The sequence below is a fragment of the Piliocolobus tephrosceles genome, chromosome 14 (genome assembly GCF_002776525.5).
Source record: "Piliocolobus tephrosceles isolate RC106 chromosome 14, ASM277652v3, whole genome shotgun sequence".
Classification (NCBI taxonomy): Eukaryota; Metazoa; Chordata; class Mammalia; order Primates; family Cercopithecidae; genus Piliocolobus; species Piliocolobus tephrosceles.
This window is the reverse complement of record NC_045447.1, coordinates 75,748,004-75,766,775: the sequence shown is the minus strand read 5'-3', so window position 1 is coordinate 75,766,775 and position 18,772 is coordinate 75,748,004. Positions and strand designations below refer to the sequence as shown.

At 44.9% G+C, this 18,772-nt stretch overlaps 1 protein-coding gene across 2 annotated transcripts in view; it reads right to left on the bottom strand.

Annotated features, from left to right (window-relative positions):
* The window catches only part of GLDC (glycine decarboxylase), a 117,363-nt gene that overhangs the window by 5,220 nt on the left and 93,371 nt on the right, over positions 1-18,772 (bottom strand). For both annotated transcript variants that reach the window (XM_023213151.2, XM_023213152.1), the window contains exons 19-22: positions 17,529-17,641; positions 16,204-16,345; positions 13,328-13,439; positions 2,657-2,752 (exon numbers count right to left, since the gene is read on the bottom strand). In XM_023213151.2, the coding sequence (XP_023068919.1) occupies positions 2,657-2,752; positions 13,328-13,439; positions 16,204-16,345; positions 17,529-17,641 (463 nt within the window). The remainder of the gene's footprint in view (positions 1-2,656; positions 2,753-13,327; positions 13,440-16,203; positions 16,346-17,528; positions 17,642-18,772) is intronic.

Genomic DNA, 18,772 nt, shown 5'->3' with positions numbered 1-18,772 from the left:
GAACTAATCTTGCCCCAATGTGCAGTGGTTCTCAAATTCTGGTGAGCATCATAATTACATGGGGTACTTTAGAGTCACATCTGCATGATTTAAAAAATTCTCTACCAACATTTTATTTAAAAATGTTCAGGCCAGGCGCTGTGGCTCACACACCTATAATCCCTGCACTTTGGGAGGCCAAAGCCAGCAGATTGCTTAAGCCCAGCAGTTTGAGACCTGCCTGGGCAGTATGGCAAAACCCCGTCTCTACAAAAAATACAAAAATTAGCCAGGTGTAGTGGTATGTGCCTGTAGTCCCAGCTACTTAGAAAGCTGAGGTGGGAGGATCACTTGAACCCAGGAGTTGAGCCTGCAGTGAGTCAAGATCACAACACTGCACTCCAGCCTGGGTGACAGAGTGAGACCCTGTCTCTATTTAAAAAAAAAACACTAACATTCAGATGAGTTGAAAGGACTGTAGGTGAGCACCCATATACCCACCATCTAGATTCTACAATGCCGTTGTTTGCTTTGTCACATATCTACTCATCTAGCTATCTGCCTTACTTTCTGATGCATTTCAAAGTACTGCAGTCATTAGTACACTTCACTCTTAAACCCTTCAGCATACATATCATGACTAGAATTCAATATCTGTTCACATATTTTTGTGATAAAACTTACAGTGAAATGCACAAATCCTAACTGTACCACTTAATGAGTTTTGGTAAATACACATACCTTTGTCACTCAAACCAGACCGGGATTTTTTTTTAAGAGAACAAGCTGATTACCTATCACGTCTGCCCTTAATTCCCTGTGTGAGCAAATTCAGTCCGACGTATTCTGCTGTAGTGGTTCCCATATTTTGAACTACCTGAGTTCTTGCAAAAAAAAATTCCTGCATCTGGACCCTGATTCAGGAAGTCCAAGGTAGGGCCCAAAAATCTGTGGTCATAAAACATGCCAGGTGATTCTGATAATAGGTCTGATAATTAGCCTGGAACTGCTGTCTAAGGCAGTATGCCCCAAACTTGCCTGAAAGACTCATACAGAAGCTGCATGTTAAATATACAGATTATTAGCTCTCTTCCTTAAAAATTCACATTCAGCAGTTATGCTTAAGACCTGGAAACTATGTTGTCATGTTCCTTGCTTTTTGACTTAGCTATTCATTTGATCTCCCATTTATTAACACTATGTGTTGAGTGCCTACTGTGTGCCAGGCACCTGGACAATTCTGGGCTTTTGGACAAGTGTGGAAACAGTTCTATCAATCATCAAAATAACACTGAGGTCGGGAGACAACTTGATTTGGAAACACTGGGTGGTAACTTCAGTTACCATTTCCCTGTGAGCCCCTCCTCTCCTTGCAAATGCTGTTGCAGTTAGATGTGTGAAGTAGGCAAGGCATCCACAAAGTGAGTGTCTTATCCTGAATCGGCCATTACCCAATCTCTAGCTGGGAGGCTGTCAGGAGAAAGGAGCTCTACTGTCAGGTTACAAGAGGTGTCAAGCGGAGATCTTGAGGATGGGATTGGTAATTTCATTAATGAAGCCTTTCTCTGGCTTCCCCATCTATTATCAGTGTAACTGCATAATAAGAGCATTCTTTGAGAGTGAGTCACACACGTGGGATTCCCATTATGATGCATTAGTGAAACTATTAAATTTAAAAGATTTTTCTCTTTTCTTCCCAAAACAAGTCATTAAAACTCAGATAGGACTCCATATCCATTGAATGGCAAAGTTCTCCCCAACTTAGCCTTTCTGAGAATTGAAAGATCCTTGATACTATTAATATCATTTTCATATTGTTATAATAGTAATATTGGCTGGGCGTACTGGCTCACCCCTGTAATCCCAGCACTTTCGGAGACCGAGGCAGGTGGACTGCCTGAGCTCAGGAGTCCGAGACCAGCCTGGCCAACATGGTGAAACCCCGTCTCTACTAAAAATACAAAAAAAAAAAGCTGGGTATGGTGGTGTGCACCTGTAGTCCAGCTACTTGGGAGGCTGAGGCACGAGAATCACTTGAACCCGGGAGGTGGAGGTTGCAGTGAGCCGAGATCGCACCACTGCACTCCAACCTGGGCAACAGAGTGAGACTCTGTCTTCCCAACCCCCTAAAAAGCAGTATGATCTTAATATTATAATATTAATAACATTGTTCACTAGGAAAATGTAGTGAGCTGAGTTGAATGAACACCCACTAATGCACGTCTTTCAAAATGCTTCAAAGAAACTTGCATTTTCTTTGTGAAAACTGCTACACTTATTTCTTCATCTCCAGAAGCAGCTGAAACAGCTACACCATGACGGAGGTGGCTATAAAACTCCAATGCCATTTATCTCTACCACTTCGATGGGTTATTTGCTCTGCTTCCTTCACCACTACACTCACTGCAACTCACTGGGGTTTTAATTTTAATCATAAACACTTCTTTTCTTGGCTGTTAATGGATTCAAGATGCGTATTTTAATATCTTCTGAAGGGCAGGACCAATGCAGTCATAAGGAAACTTTTTTCTCTATTATTTTGGAGGTTGCCAAGAATCCTGAGCTCCCCATTTATCCCCCAGATCAGTTTACTGTGGTGCCTGCACTTTCCATTTGTGCATTAGGAAGTTGTCCACAACCAGCATGGGCGGCGGCATGAATGTCAAAAGCCACTTACCATAATCCTGGAGTCTCTTGGCCACATCCACAGCCTCAATATTTGCAGACTTTTTGAAGGGTCTCGTGTCCAAAATAAATTCATGACCCACATAACCTGTTCAGGAAAGTTGTTTCAGCCCAAGATTAGCATCAGCTTATTGTTTTACCCAAACAAATGAATAAGTAATTTAATGAATAAGTGTCGGCTTTTTACGTGTATCAGTGAGGACCAAGAAGCCATGGGTACTGGGTAAGTTTATTATTGGCAATAACGATTTCATTTAGTCTTATTACAAATAATAATGTTTAGCACATTGGGCCGATGTGTCTGATCTTCAGCTTACTACACACCTGTGAACCTGATTTGGCTAATGGCAGGTGGGAGGCATTACTGGAACATTTGACTGGAGGTGTCTGGGGATGAGATTATTTCTATTCTGCGGACGTAAAATCTACTGGCAACAGTTAAATGCGTCACATAGTCCTGATCCTTTTATACAAAATATTTCTAGAGCCATTGACACTTTTTAGCAACTTTACCCTCAATATCAAATAATTACTTTTGCATGTGTATAGATATGGATATATCAAAGATAATATCCATAAGACACATACAGAATTTTATGTTTCTTTGAAGGACCTTTTGATGTTTTGGTTTCAGGCTGCAAACAAAGAATTAGAAATATGTGATGTCAAACAATATACTGTAAGTAACAAGGAGTTAATGAGGCCAAAGTCTGTGTAACCCAGTTAACTTTGTTCTACCAATGACATATCCCTTATTTGAAATTGTAGATCTTTATTTGAGTCTCATGTTGGCACCCAAAAGTTTTGGATTTTCAGGCCAGGCACAGTGACTCATGCCGGTAATCCCAGCACTTTGGGAGGCAGACGTGGGCAGATCATTTTAGATCAGGAGTTCCAGACCAGCCAGGGCAACATGGCAAAACCCTATCCCTACTAAAAATAGAATCACCTGAGCCTGGCAAGTCGAGGCTGCCGTGAGCCGCGATCACACGACTGCACTCCAGCCTGGGCAATAGGAGCGAGACCCTGTCTCAAAAAAATAAATACAAATTTTTAGAAAAACTTTTAGATTTTCAGATTAGGGATATGCAACCTGTAGTTCATAAACAGGCTTCTTCTCTAGGTCCAGGCTGCCAGTAGCTCCTCAGAATGAGCTACTGACCACACAACCATCATCAGGAATAAACCATTAAGTCAGCGTTTTAATAAATAGACCAATATTCCTCCAGGGCTTCCCAAATTCCACAGTCCATCAACTCATGAATTGCCTTCCAGGAAAGTATCTACTCATGAGATAATGATGTACTCCTTCTTCTTAACCCACTTTCCTCACTCTCAGCAAAAATGAATCCACTTACAGAGACTCAGAGCAAGCATAACTTCTCAAGCCTGTGAAGAATAGATCCAGTAATTAATGGCCCCTGAAAACAGTCTGTGAACTGCTCTGCTTCTCATAGAATGAATAAATATGAAAGAGGTCACACCTATAATCCCAGCACTTTGGGAGGCTGAGGCAGGCAGATCACTTGAGGTCAGGAGTTAGAAACCAGCCTGGCCAACATGGTGAAACCCTGTCTCTATGGGGGAAAAATAAATAAATAAATAACAAAAATTAGCCAGGTATAGGGGCAGGTGCCTGTAGTTCCAGCTACTCGGGAGACTGAGTGAGAGAATCATTTGAACCTGGGAGGTGGTGGGTGCAGTGAGCCAAGATGGCACCACTGCACTCAAGCCTGGGAGACAAAGCGAGACTTCATCCCCCCAAAAATAAATAAATAAAAGAAGTGGTTTTGTTTGAAAATTAAACTATAAAGAGCCTAAGACTCTGAATATATTGAAACTGCATATTTTTAAACCACACTTTAAGGAAAAAAAAAAAAAAACTTTAAAAAAATAGACAGGGGCCAGGCACGGTGGCTCAAGCCTGTAATCCCAGCACTTCGCGAGGTGGATCATGAGGTCAAGAGATCAAGACCATCCTGGCCAACGTGGTGAAACCCTGTCTCTACTAATGATACAAAAATTAGCTGGGCATGGTAGCGCACACCTGCAGTCCCAACTACTTGGGAGGCTTAGACAGGAGAATCGCTTGAACCCGGGAGTCGGAGGTTGTAGTGAGCCAAGATCACGCCACTGCACTCCAGCCTGGTGACAGAGCGAGACTCTGTCTCAAAGAAAAAAGAAATTGAGACAGGGTTGAGTGCTCTGTCACTCAGGCTGGAGTGCAGTAGTGCCACCACAGCTCACTGCAGCCTTGACCTCCTGGGCCCAACCAAACCTCCCAGTTCAGCCTCCTGAGAGTAGCTGGGACTACAGGTGTGCACCACCATGCCCAGCTAATTTTTGTAGAGATGGGGTCTCACTATGGCTAGGCTGGTCTCAAACTCCTGGGCTCAAGTGATCCCCCCATCTCAGCCTCCCAAAGTGCTGGGATTACAGGCATGAGCCACTGCGCCCAGCCAAAACATGCTTTCTAACAGTGATGGAGAATAAATTGTAAGGAGTGTGATTCAAAGGCAGAAAATTCAGCCGGGCATGGTAGCTCACACTTGTAATCCCAGCATTTCAGGAGACCGAGGCAGGAAGATCGCTTGAGCTCAGGAGTTTGAGACCAGCCTGGGCAGCATAGTGAGAACTTGTTTCTACAAAAAAACAAAAAATTAGGTGCAGGTGTGCCTGCCTGTAGTACCAGCTACGCGTAAGGCTGAGGTGGGAGAATCGCTTGATCCCAGGAGGCTGAGGCTACAGTGAGCTATGAAAATGTGACTGCACTCCAGCCTGGGTAACAGAGCAAGACCGTCTCTTAAACAAAATAAAACAAAATGCCCTGATTGTGACAATGATTGGAGGACGAAAGCTAATGGAAGCTCGCTGCTCAGAATGACACCAGACAGCAGGGAGGGGAGGAAGGGAGGGACACAGAGGGGGAGGAGTCACTCTTGCTGGCAGCACAAGAGGAGAGTCTTCCAAGCAGAGGTTCAGTAATAGCTGAAAGGCACCAACAAGCCAAGCCCAACACAGCACTGCTAATACCACAGTGCCATCTGAAGAGGGCCCCACCACAGCCAAGAGATTTAGGAAGGGCTCCATTTTCTAAATGAAGTTCAGATGTTAGTTTCTAAATCCATATTCTATTGCGTTCAAATAGAAACTACAGTGGAATTCCAGCATCTCTCTCCATCTCTACATGAGCCCTGAAAGGGATGAAATTTCTTTTTTTTTTTTGAAACAGAGTCTCGCTCTGTCGCCCAGGCTGGAGTGCAGTGGCCAGATCTCAGCTCACTGCAAGCTCCGCCTCTCAGGTTCATGCCATTCTCCTGCCTCAGCCTCCCGAGTAGCTGGGACTACAGGCGCCCGCCACCACGCCCAGCTAATTTTTTGTATTTTTAGCAGAGACAGGGTTTCACCGGGTTAGCCAGGATGGTCTCGATATCCTGACCTCGTGATCCGCCCGTCTCGGCCTCCCAAAGTGCTGGGATTACAGGCTTGAGCCACCGCGCCCGGCCGGGATGAAATTTCAACTTGGTGGCTGTCAGAAGCCAGATCCTAAGATGTTCTTTGCAGCTTTTAGGACACACAAACCTGCCACAGGGCAATGCCGGGGCAGTATCAAGTGGAAATTGAATAAACCACCCAGCACCAAGTTTCAGTGTTCACGGAGTAGGTGTTTCTGCTGGACCTAACTGTGACTATAGCTGAGAAGGTACCACATGAAAGGGGCAAGGAGGACAAGAGGGGGTGGGATGAAGGAAAAGCAAAGTAAATGCTGGGCGGCTAAGTGGGAACCACCGCCCCCATATATTGATTGTCTTCTGAGGGTAAGAACAATATGGGAATGTGCTGTGGAAAAACAGGGCTTCTCAAACCCCTCCTTGAGAGAAGGGACCAGACCTTACTTATCCCCCATCCTCAAGGTGGCTGCCGAGGAATAAATTAACTCACTCGGTAACTACTCTGGAAAGCTCTGCTGGGCAATCAATGCTTGCTCAGGCTTGCTTGGTCAAGCCTTTTAGCTGCAATCCACAGACCATGACTAACAGAATCAAACCTCCTGGCTGTTTCCTTGCAGTTCAAGCTAGAATGAGGTTTCCCTGAGAATGAGTTCAGGTAAGTGGGACTCAGCAGGGTCACTTGTGAGCCAAGGATGTGAGGGCCCAGCCCCTGAGGCCCCTGCCCACCCATACAGCAAGGGTCACCTGGAAACCTCTGCAGGGACAAGTATTTGCAGGCAGAGTTGGGTTTGTCTGATTTAAAAAAAAAAAAAAAAAAAAAAAAAAAGGCAGATGGCCTGAGGTCAAGAGATCAAAATAAGCCTGGCCAACATGGCGAAACCTTGTCTCTACTAAAAATACAAAAATTAGCCAGGTGCAGTGGCGGGCGCCTGTATTCACAGTGGGAGGCTGAGGCAGGAGAATCGCTTGAGCCCAGGAGGCGGAGGTTGCAGTGAGCCAAGATTGCACCACAGGACTCTAGCTTGGGGGACAAAGCAAGAACCAGGCCCAAAAAAATATAAAAAAAAAAAAAAAAAAAAGATAGGCTTATAAGAAATTGAAACATAAAGAAAACATTGGAATACTAACAAAGTCATCTCTTCCTACTAATGGGAACTCCATTCAGATCAAACAGTGACCTTTGCCTCCCACAAAAGTAGACAGCTATGGATTTTTGCAATTCTTCCTTTAAAATGTATCCTCTTGCCTGGTGCAGCGGTTCACGCCTGTAATCCCAGTACTTTGGGAGGCCAAGGTGGGCAGATAACCTGAGATCAGGAGTTCGAGACCAGCCTGACCAACATAGAGAAACCCCATCTCTACTAAAAATACAAAATTAGCCAGGCATGGTGGCGCATGCCTGTAATCCCAGCTATTCAGGAGGCTGAGGTAGGAGAATCACTTGAACCCAGGAGGCAGAGGTTGAGGTGAGCCGAGAACGCGCCATTACAATCCGGTCTGGGCAACAAGAGCGAGACTGTCTCAAAAAATAAAAAGTATCATCTTACCTGAGGTAATTCCTTTCTTTCCTCATTCTAGCAGAATACAGTCATGCATTACTTAATGAAGGGTATATGTTCTTAGAAGTGCATTGTGAGATGACTTTGTCATTGTGCAAACAGCATTGTGTGCTTACATAAACTAGCTGGTAAAGTCTACTATATATACCGAGGCTACATGGTACAGCCTCTCGCTCCTACTGTACTGAATACTGTAGGCAATCGTAACACAATGGTCCGAATCTGTGTATCTAAACATATCTCAACATAGAAAAGATAGAGCAAAAATACGACATAAAAGATAAAAAATGGTACACCTGTGTAGGGCACTTACCATGAACGGAGCTTGCAGGACTGGAAGTTGCTCTGGATGAGTCAGTGAGTGAGTGGTGAGTGAATGGGAAGGTATAGGACATTCCTGTGTACTAGCATAGACTTTGTAAACACTGTACACTTAGGCTATATTAACTTTCTTTAAAAAATTTTTTTCTTCAATAATAAATTAACCTTAGCTTACTGTAACTTTTTTGAGGCAGAGTCTCAATCTGTGGCCCAGGCTGGAGTGCAGTAGCACAATCTTGGCTCACTGCAGCCTCTGCTTCCTGGGTTCAAGCGATTATCATGCCTCAGCCACCCGAGTAGCTGGGATTACAGGCGCACACCACCATGCCTGGCTAATTTTTGTATTTTTAGTAGAGACAGGGTTTCACCATGTTGGCCAAGCTGGTCTCGAACTCCTGAGTTCAAGTGATCTGCCCGCCTCGGCCTCCCAAAGTGCTGGAATTACAGGCGTGAGCCACCGCGCCTGGCCTACTGTAACTTTTTTACTTTATAAACTTTTAAATTTTTAAAAACTTTCTGACGCTTTTGTAATAACACTTAAAACACAATTGTATAGCTGTACAAAAATATTTTCTTTCTCGATATCCTTATCCTATATGCTTTCTTCTACATTTAATTTCTTTTTACTTTTTAAACTTTTTTGTTAAAAACTAAGACACAAACACACACCTTTGTCTAGGCCTACAGATTCAGGATGCTCAATATCACTGTCTTCCACCTCCACATCTTTTTTTTTTTGAGACAGGGTCTCACTCTGTCCCCCAGGCTGGAGTGCAGTGGCACCATTACAACTCACTGCAGCCTCAACTTCCCAGGCTCAAGCAATCCTCCTGCCTCAACCTTCCAACTAGCTGGGACTATAGGTGTGTGCCACGATGGCGGTTAATTTTTTTTTTTTTTTTTTTTGAAGAGATGGGTCTCGTGATGTTTCCCAGGCTGGTCTCAAACTCCTGGGCTCAAACAACCCTCCTGCCTTGGCCTCCCAAACTGCTGGGATTGCAGGCATGAGCCACAGCACTTGGCCCCACCTCCGACATCTTGTCCCTCTGGAAGGTGTTCAGGGACACTAACACACACGGAGCTGCTATCTCCTGTGATGACCATGCCTTCTTCTGGAATACCTCCTGAAGTGACTGCCCTGAGGCTGTTTTACAGTTAACTTTTTTTTTTTTTTACAGTAGAAGGAACACACTCTAAAATAATGATGGGGGCCAGGTGCAGTGGCTCACACCTGTAATCCCAGCATTTTGGGAGTCCAAGGTGGGAGGATCACCTGAGGTCAGGAGTTTGAGGCCAGCCTGGGCAACATGGTGAAACCCCATCTCTACTAAAAATACAATACTCAGCCGAGCGTGGTGATGAACACCTGTAGTCCCAGCTACTGGGGAAGCTGAGGCAGGAGAATCGCTTGAACCTGGGAGGCAGGGTTGCAGTGAGCCAAGATCGCGCCACTGCACTCCAGCCTGGGTGACCAAGCGAGACTCTGTCTCAAAAAAAAAATAATAAAAATAATGATAAAAAGCATTATGTAGCAAGTACATAAACCAGCAGCATAGTCTTTATCATTATTATTAGGTGCTATATATAAAGATAAGTGTCATACTTTTAAGACAACCCATCTCAGCCTCCCAAAGTGCTTGGATTACAGGCGTGAACCACCACACCCGGCCACTACTAAATAAAATTAAACATAAGGAAATTTAAAATATGAACAAATAAGCAATTAGGAAAAAAACCAATAGGATGCAGTTATATATCTTTTTAAAATATGGAAACAACATGATTTTAAGCTGCGAAATCAGAGAGCCGGCTGTAAAGGAGAGTGAAGTAGACAACAGATGGGGGAACACAGTTTCCCTGGATGGGCAAGGTTGGCACTAAGAACTGGGGAAACATTGAGAGCACTGGCTACATATACTAAAACAATAAGGTCATTTTCACCTATCAAATTGGCAACGATATATTGTTTTCTTGTTCTTCTGTCTAGTTCTCAGTCCTCACTAGGCCCCAGTGTGATGGCCACTCTCATATGTTATCACTGAGAGATAAATTGGCACAAAGTGTCTGGGAAAACAATTGAAGCCATACGTGTCAACAGCTTCAGTGCATTCATATCCTCTGAGATAATAATTGTTTTTCTATGACTCTCTCCTAAGGAAATTATCAGGCAAGATTCTTTAAAATTTCAAGCAAAGGATACTCATTGCCACATTGTAATAAATGCAAACAAAGGGAACAAAAACTATACAATTGGTTAAATCATGGCACATCTATACAACGGAATTGACAGTGCCACTTTCAAAGATTATTTAGTGACAGGGGAAAATGCTCATAACATACGGTTAAAAAACAGGCTAAAAACTGTATTTTTAGGGTGTGTGCAGTGGCTCACGCCTATAACCCCAGCACTTTGGGAGGCCAAGGTGGGAGGATCACTTAAGCAGAGGAGTTTAAGACCAGCCTGGGCAACAGAGCAAGACCCCATCTCTACAAAAAATATATATATAAATAAATTAGCCAGGTGTGGGGGTGTGTGCCTGTGGTCCCAGCTGCTTGGGAGGATGAGTTAGGAGGATCACTTGAACCCAGGAGCTCAAGATTGCAGTGAGCTACCATGGCACCACTGCACTTCAGCCCGGACAACAAACTAATAAAACTATCTGTAGTATGATCAATTGTACAAACAAAAGAGGAGAAGAAATACAGAAAATATTAGTAATGGCTATAACTGATTGATGGAACCATGGACCATTTACATTTTCTTTGTCATGCTTTATTATTTTCCAAAATTTCCATGCTGAGCATATATACATTATTTATATAATCAGACAGAATAAATATTGAAGCTATTCCTTAAAGCCAATACACAAGCAGGATACATTTCACAGAGCAGGAGCTAAGCTAGGTTTGAATTAATTAGTAACTCTTGCCACTTCTTTAGTACCCACTTCACAGAAGCATTTTATTGTGTTGCTTAGAGACATGTTGCCCACAACTGTGTTTTCTGCTCTCTGGGAAGCATTCTTAACCAGCGCTTCCGGTTATTTGGTCCTATTCTTTTTCAAACTGTGGAACCACCCCTTTGGATACAGATTTATAAGGTAAGACCAGCCGTTAAATTAAAGATCACAGCTATAGAGGTATATTCCACCTGGACCAGAGAAACCAAGATCCCATAAGCGCCGTGTTGCTGTTGCCCAGGTGCAGGCGGGTGGGCTGGTTCCTGACGTCTGTCTCTCTGATCCAAGCTCCAGGTCCCAGTGTCTGTCCTGCTCTCACTCTGGGCCCATAGCAAGGACTCGTACCTGGTTCTCAGTTTCAGCCTTTCCCTTCCAGGGAGACTTTGTCCCCCTGTCTGTTTTTCTCTCAAAGGTATCTTCACTCTCCCTTCTCACAGCTTAAAGTCATGTTGTTTTCATAGCTAAAAAGAAAATATAACTACATCCTACTGAAGCAACCCCCTCCTCCTTCACTACCAAACTCCCCGCAAACATGGAGTCCTTCTCCCCTCTCCTTCCTCACCTCCATCCACATCTCGGCCCATTTCCATCCAGCGTCTGCCTCACCACTGTGCCCAAACTACTTTCAAAGGCTACCAAAGGCTTCCTAATTGTTATAGACAAAGGTTCCTTTTAAGACTCATAATTTAAAATCAGATGTCAATCATACCTCAGTAAAAGTGGAAAAAATATAAATAAATAAACTTAAGTAAGATTAAATCAGCCACCTGCCCTTTACAGTGTCTCTCCTTACTATGCGTCATCACGCGCATTTGTCTGTTGACTGCCAGAGAAACAAAGCAGGCGCAGCCTCCACCCTCTCCTGGACCCTGGAGTCAGATGGACAGAGCCAGACAATACCGAGTGGGAGAGCAGCTGCTCCAGGGTGGGGTCGGGGGTGGGCAAGAGGAAGGAGTGGGGGCTGCAGGGAGGAGGTGGAGCCACACGGCAGCAGGAGGGCCAGGCAGGGGTGGGGAGGGAGACGCACTGTGCCAAGTGCTGCCAGGGTTCTAAAGCTGCCTCAGGTGTGGAGTGCCCCTCACCAGGCACCCGACTTCTGCCTCCCTCTTAATGTAGCCATCTACTTGAGGTGTTTTGTTCTGGCTTCTCACCTTCAATATTCTTTCCTGGGGCCTCACCGCTTCCAAGACTCAGCTATGAGGTTCTGAGCCCACAGCCCAGTGTGTAAAAGGCTGCCTGGTTTTTAGTTCCCTCCTATCACTTTCAGGGTGACTTTGTTCCCCGGCCTATTATTCCCTCTGTTGTAAGCCCTAGAGGCTAACCTTAAATCACAGGTGTGATTACAGGATTGGGGGTGTGAGCCACCACCCCAGCCCCTTGCTGCCTCTAAGGCATGTTTCCCCCTTGCGCGGTCTTAATGATTATAACAGTCTCTTCATGAATCCCTACACTCTCCTGCTCAAAAACCATTAATGGTTATTGTCCGGCTCAGGGGTGAAGTCCAGAGCCTTCCAAGACCTTCAAGGCCCCACGCTACCTTTGCAGCCTCATGGTCATTTGCTCCCTCTCCACCATCCATCCTTCACTCCAGACCAGACAGCTTCCTTTTCTCTGGTTTGCTCCTGTGTCTCTGCTTATTTAGGCTCTCATTGGCTACACTGGCTTCCGGGCCCATCTCAAATGGCTCCAGCGAGAAGGCACTCTCAACCATTCCATCCTGCCTCTACCCAGTCTGAGTTACTCTACTCTTTCGAAGCATATCCATAGCACTTTGTAAATAATTAGCTCATAGTATTTATGTACACATTTCAGTGTTGTGGACTCTTTATTGACCCGGGCTGCTGTGTGGACTAGGACCCTAGGAGAAACTTGCATATAGTAATGTCCCTAAACTGTTAACTATAGTGGAGTTATAGCTGGGCGCGGTGGCTCACGCCTATAATCCCAGCACTTTGGGAGGCTAATACAGGTGGATCACCTGAGGTCAGGAGTTCAAGACCAGCCTGGCCAACATGGTGAAACCCTATGTCTACTGAAAATATAAAAATTAGCCGGGCGTGGTGGTGCACACATGTAGTCCCAGCTACTCGGGAGGCTGAGGCAGGAGAATCACTTGAACCCAGGAGGCAGAAGTTGCAGTAAGCCAAGATCCTGCCACTGGACTCCAGCCTGGGTGATAGAGCAAGACTCCATCTCAAAAATAAAAAAATAAAATAAAATAAACCGGAGTTATTTCCAAGAACTCTCCACTATTGTCTGATATGTGCTAAGAAACAGAAGTCTCTTACCCAGGTCAGAAAAGCACATCTAGATCACACTTAGTTTAGCCAAGAAAAAACCAAAGTAATGATAGATTAAAGTTGATACTTGCCTCTTGCACCCCTGAAAAGAATTCTGTAGTGTTTTTCTAATCGCTTGGCCATGTAGTTGGCATTTAATATCGCAGTTTCCGTAGCCTGTTTAAGGCCCTTGCCTCCCATCATCTGTAACAGAGGGAAAAAGAGCCATGAGCCATTGAACGGGCAAACACAAAGGTCAAGACACCAACCAAAAGACACCCCCAGATAAATTCCACCCACAAAGGAAGGCAGCCCACAATGACTCTGGAGTAAAGATGAGTGGAAAATTCCAACAAGGACATCTGTCAGATCCCTCTAAGCCTGTAATACATTTTTGTTTTCCTCTTTTAATAGTAGTTTTATGTTTTGTATTGTAGTAGCAAAGCCTACAACAGAGCAAGCTGACTACTGACTACTGTGTTATCTAAAGGGAGAAAAGAATTGTTCTCATATTACATGTGTTTTGGAGTTTTTTGTTTATTTACTAAGAATTTGAGAGATCTTGATAATTGCCAGGAATCCCATGGGATCTGGGCCAATAATACCTCCACTGAAGCAATTTTGTATGGTTTATTTTCCCATTGTCCCTAGTAGAGGCTGCTTATGTTTAAAAACTGCTCGGTATTGTCCTGGTAGTTAATAGTCCCTGTGATCATAAGGGATACATGTCATCACTGCAAAGAGCTTCAAATCAAGACTGCACCCATTCTGATGGCCTGCTTTCTTCCCAAAGTGCCTCACATGTGACGGAGTTGGCATATATATTAAATACATAACTAATGTAAAGACAATGAGAGAACACCAAATAAAACAACAGTAGTACTTTGGTATCATTAAGGGGGTCCAAAGTTAAAAGGGGCCACATTGCTCCAGGCTGATCAAAGAAGGGTTCCTAGATTTAGAGCCAGAACTTGGCTAGAAACTTAGAAATAAGTAGAATTTGGATAGGGAAGAGAAAGGGGACGGCATACCAGGTGAGAAGAATGGCAGAAATCAAGGCATGGAAGGGGAGGGCACATGGCTGTCATCTGGGAGTGGATGTAGGGCAAGGTGAATTGTGACTCAATTTTTTTTTTTTTTTTTTGAGACGGAGTTTCGCTCTGTCTCCCAGGCTGGAGTGCAGTGGCCGGATCTCAGCTCACTGCAAGCTCCGCCTCCCGGGTTCACGCCATTCTCCTGCCTCAGCCTCCCAAGTAGCTGGGACTACAGGCGCCCGCCACCTCGCCCAGCTAGTTTTTTTTTTTTTGTATTTTTTAGTAGAGACGGGGTTTCACCGTGTTAGCCAGGATGGTCTCGATCTCCTGACCGTGTGATCCGCCCGTCTCGGCTTCCCAAAGTGCTGGGATTACAGGCTTGAGTCACTGCGCCCGGCCGTGACTCCATTTTTAAGCCCAAACCTTCTCTAGGAAGGACTTTGACTTTGTCCAGCCAACCACTGGCTCTCAACCTATATCTCATGGGGGGATTTTTAAAAAATGCAGACGGCTCAAGTCCAACCCTGCATATGCTCAATTTGGTTCTCCCTGGAATGGGGCCTAGGCATGTGCATTCTGAAAGAATCCCTTAAGGATTTTGTGCAGGCTAGAGAGAACCAGGTAAAGCAATAGGAAGCCAGGAGAGGTATGTGGGTGCCTCGGGTAAGTCTAGCAGTCCTGTAGGTGCGCCTGTGGAATTGCAGCAGGGAGACAAGCAGCTAAAGCTAGCGTCCAGGGGATTAGTAACAACAGCCTGAAATAAGAGAAGGCCCAAGGCCAGAAGGGGCAGCTTAAACCCTACTTTATTTATTTAGTTTTTAAACTGAGGCACCGGCTGGTGTTCCAGGCATGTAGCCAGACCCCTTGGGGCATTTATTTTCTATATGTGGGAAGTCATCTCCAACCCAAATATGCTCATACAAATAACCCAGATTTACAGAACCCAGCGATCAAAAGGAAAGTGGGAATTTGATTCTGCTTACAAAGAAGCAGACCTTCATTCTGATTGCTTGTGTTGTTTGCAAAACAACTTGAGTATCATTTTTAAAAGCAAGTGTTAGTCTCTGAGGTACAGAATTGTTCTGGCTTCCAAGAAACTTTTTGTGAAGAATCATAAATGCCATACTGTTCCAGAAATAAACAGCCAGCTCCACAGAGTCCTCTGGCATGATTTGCATTGCTGTGTTTTGGAGGTGCTGTTTCAGTGGGAGCACCCCTTCCTTTAAAGAGGGCCACTGCTTTGGGGAGACTGCTCTAATTAGCAGCCGAACAAGTGTTCCTATTCACAGTCTTGTCGGTTCAGGAGGTGGGTAGGCCAGTCTAAACAAGAACTGTAGAAAATCAGCTCTGGCCCTGGTGTTTTTTGGGATAAGACAAAGGAAGGAAGCCTGTTCTCTGACTAATTATGCAGAGAGCAAAGCACCACAAGCCCTAAAGGCCGAAGAGCTCTGGGAAACCACCAGAGAAGCAAATTACCGCTACTTTTCATCTTCTCCTCCGGCCCCCTCAAGAAATATATAGCAAAGTGAGATGTATAGCAGGATCTCAGCAAAATGGAATAATTAGTACATGCACTGCTTTTCACTCAGAAGGGGCTATATAAATCCTGCAGGAAACCAAAGGACGCGGCCAGAACATCCATATGACTCATGGAACTTAGCTGTGTCTGGAAAAATATATCTGGCGCTTCAGTTTCTCTGATGTTAAACCCAGTCTGAGAACCCAAAGGAAGTAGTGTAATGAAGAAGAGATGAAATGATTTTTAGCTCATCTCTTTAGGAAGGTTTCTTTCACCCAGGTGATCAGCAATATTCTTTGAACCACATCTCAGATCATGAATTTATTTGTTTTTAAGCCAAGAAGGAAGTCTGCAGTCTCTGGTCCCCACCCATAGCTGACACCCCTGCTCACCTATACAAACTCCCAGGCCTCACCTTGATATAAGCCCAGGAAATGGGCAAGATGGAACTGGAGCCCCATGGGGCCGCGCTGACAGTTCCCACAGGGCAGGCATCCTCATTCCGCTTCAGTGAAATGATGGGATGATTGGGCAAAAACGGGGCAAGATGTTTCTTCCTGTATTTGTTTTAAGTGCAAATTGAGAAAATGTAAACGATTCAGTTTAATCTAATGGGAAAGTTCCGGCCCCTCCCAGGAAGCCCTGTTCTTAGCAGAGGAGCTCTGACAGTGATAGGGACCCTCCACCTGCTGGAAGGCAGATGTTCAAGAAGCGATCCTTCCTTCCTTCCTCCTCTGCTGGAGGTCCACCAGCCATCAGTGTCCCAGGGCTCACCCAAGAACTGTGGTGGAGGACTTGATAGAGGCAGGCAGCCATGAAACAGTGGAGTTCCATGCCCCTCCCTCCCCCTCCCAGCCCCATTCCCTCACCCCTATACACTTTCCCAAGGTGGACACAGGAGGGGCCGATGAGAAGATGCCCCATGGGCTGACACGAACATCATTCTCCCCACCTCCCTGACGGCTGAAGCACTGGAGCTCACACCTTTACTAGAAATCATCATCATCAAAATGAATATCACTTTAACAGTAGTCAAACAAAACAAAACAAAACAAAAAACAAGAAAGAAAGAAAGAAAAGAAGAAAAAAGTAAGAAGGCTGAGCTTCCAGCAACTCTGAAAACTGGCTTCTTTAGCATATTTTTGGGAGACTGAAGCAGCTCAGGAAACAGCTGCTCTCATCATCATTTTCCCAAGATGATTTGATTTCAGTGTGAAAAGTTATCAACAGCTAAGAAACATTCCTTCAGTCCTACTCTGGCTTCATCCAATTATTTCTGGTAACAAGGTTTGTTTCTTCCTTACTTATGTGTTACTTATCTTAACACCTTATATCTAATTCACTTTCAATGGAACCATTAGCTGACTTTAAAAAAGAAAAAAAAAAGATCTTGGAAATCCAAAAGTCCAAAAGGCACTTTCTAGTGCCAATATTCCAGTTACAATACATATGCTCAGGTAAAGTTCCCTATTCATTATTCTGTTAATAAACCTGCTGTCTATGTGCAACTGGAAGCTCAGTGAGGCCAGATGTTATGGTTAATAAAATCTAATTACACTTTTCTTTGGACATCCCCTAAAAGCACCCATTTCGCTGCTCCTCCCCCAGACCCTACAAGTGTACTACACCAATGAGGGTATCCTCAATACATGAGGACTTTGATGGGACGAGTAGTCTACGTGGGGCCACTCCTTCATTCTGTCTCCAAAGCCATCCTGAAACCAGCAGCCCAGAACTCACACTCCGATGGGCCCCATGCCAGGACCACCTCCTCCGTGGGGAATGCAGAAGGTCTTGTGAAGATTTAGGTGCGAGACATCAGACCCAAAGTCTCCAGGGCGACAAATTCCCACCTACCACAAAGGCAAGGGCCAAAAGCAAAAGTCAGGAGCTTGGAAGCACCCTCCAGTGTGAAGGCCATGACTGGCTGGTGCTGCCTTCTCCCCTCAGGGGAAAAGCAGGCAGAGCCACATCCATGGTGTTCACAGAAATGTCCTCTATACTGGCCCAGTTCTGTAGTCACAACCTGGCATCCTATAGGCAGAGTGCTTGCGGTTGCTATGGAAACAGCAACTGACCATTTAGCCCAATTTAGATTTTAAAATATGGATTTAAATACACCGTCTCTTCCTAATTATCCACACCACAACGGAAGAGAAGTGTCTCTTACATAAGAAAGGGCAGAACCTCCATGTTGTTGAAATAGGCAACTCTTCCCTGAGCAGTGCTCCCTTCCCCTGCATGGTCAGCTTTGGTATGATGTATGTTACCGAATGGCCCCATTGGGCACAATGATGGCAGGGGCTGCAGGGGCACGAGAGAGGAGGCTGAACTGAGAGACAGCAAGACTGGCAGTTTTCCTGAGATGATCCAGATACCAGACACAATATCCCACTAGCCTTCCCACCACTTGGGTGTTAGGACTAATTTTGATGGTGGCCAAAGATACAGAATTCATTTGTGCTACAGAACCAACAGATAATCCCTGGATTACACTTGTGAAATGAATCAGAACCAAAGAAAGAGTCTAAAATGGTAGGGGGAAAAAAAAAAGAGGCCAGGCATGGTGGATCAAGCCTGTAATCCTAGCACTTTGGGAGGCCAAGGCAGGTGGATGGCCTGAGCTCAGGAGTTCAAGACCAGCCTGGGCAACACAGTGAAACACCATGTCTACTAAAATTAAAAAAAAAAAAAAAATTAGCCAGCGTGGCGGTGTGTACCTGTAGTCCCAGCTACTCAGGAGGCTGAGGCAGGAGAATTGCTTGAACCCAGGAGGTGGAGGTTGCAGTGAGCTAAGATTGTGCCCCTGCACTCTAGCCTTGGTGACAGAGTGAGACTCTGTCGAAAGAAAGAAAAAAAAGAAAAGAAAAGAAAAGAAAGAAGGAAGGAAGGAAGGAAGGAAGGAAGGAAGGAAGGAAGGAAGGAAAGAAGAGGGAGGGAGGGAAGGAAGGAAGGAAGGAAGGAAGGAAGGAAGGAAGGAAGGA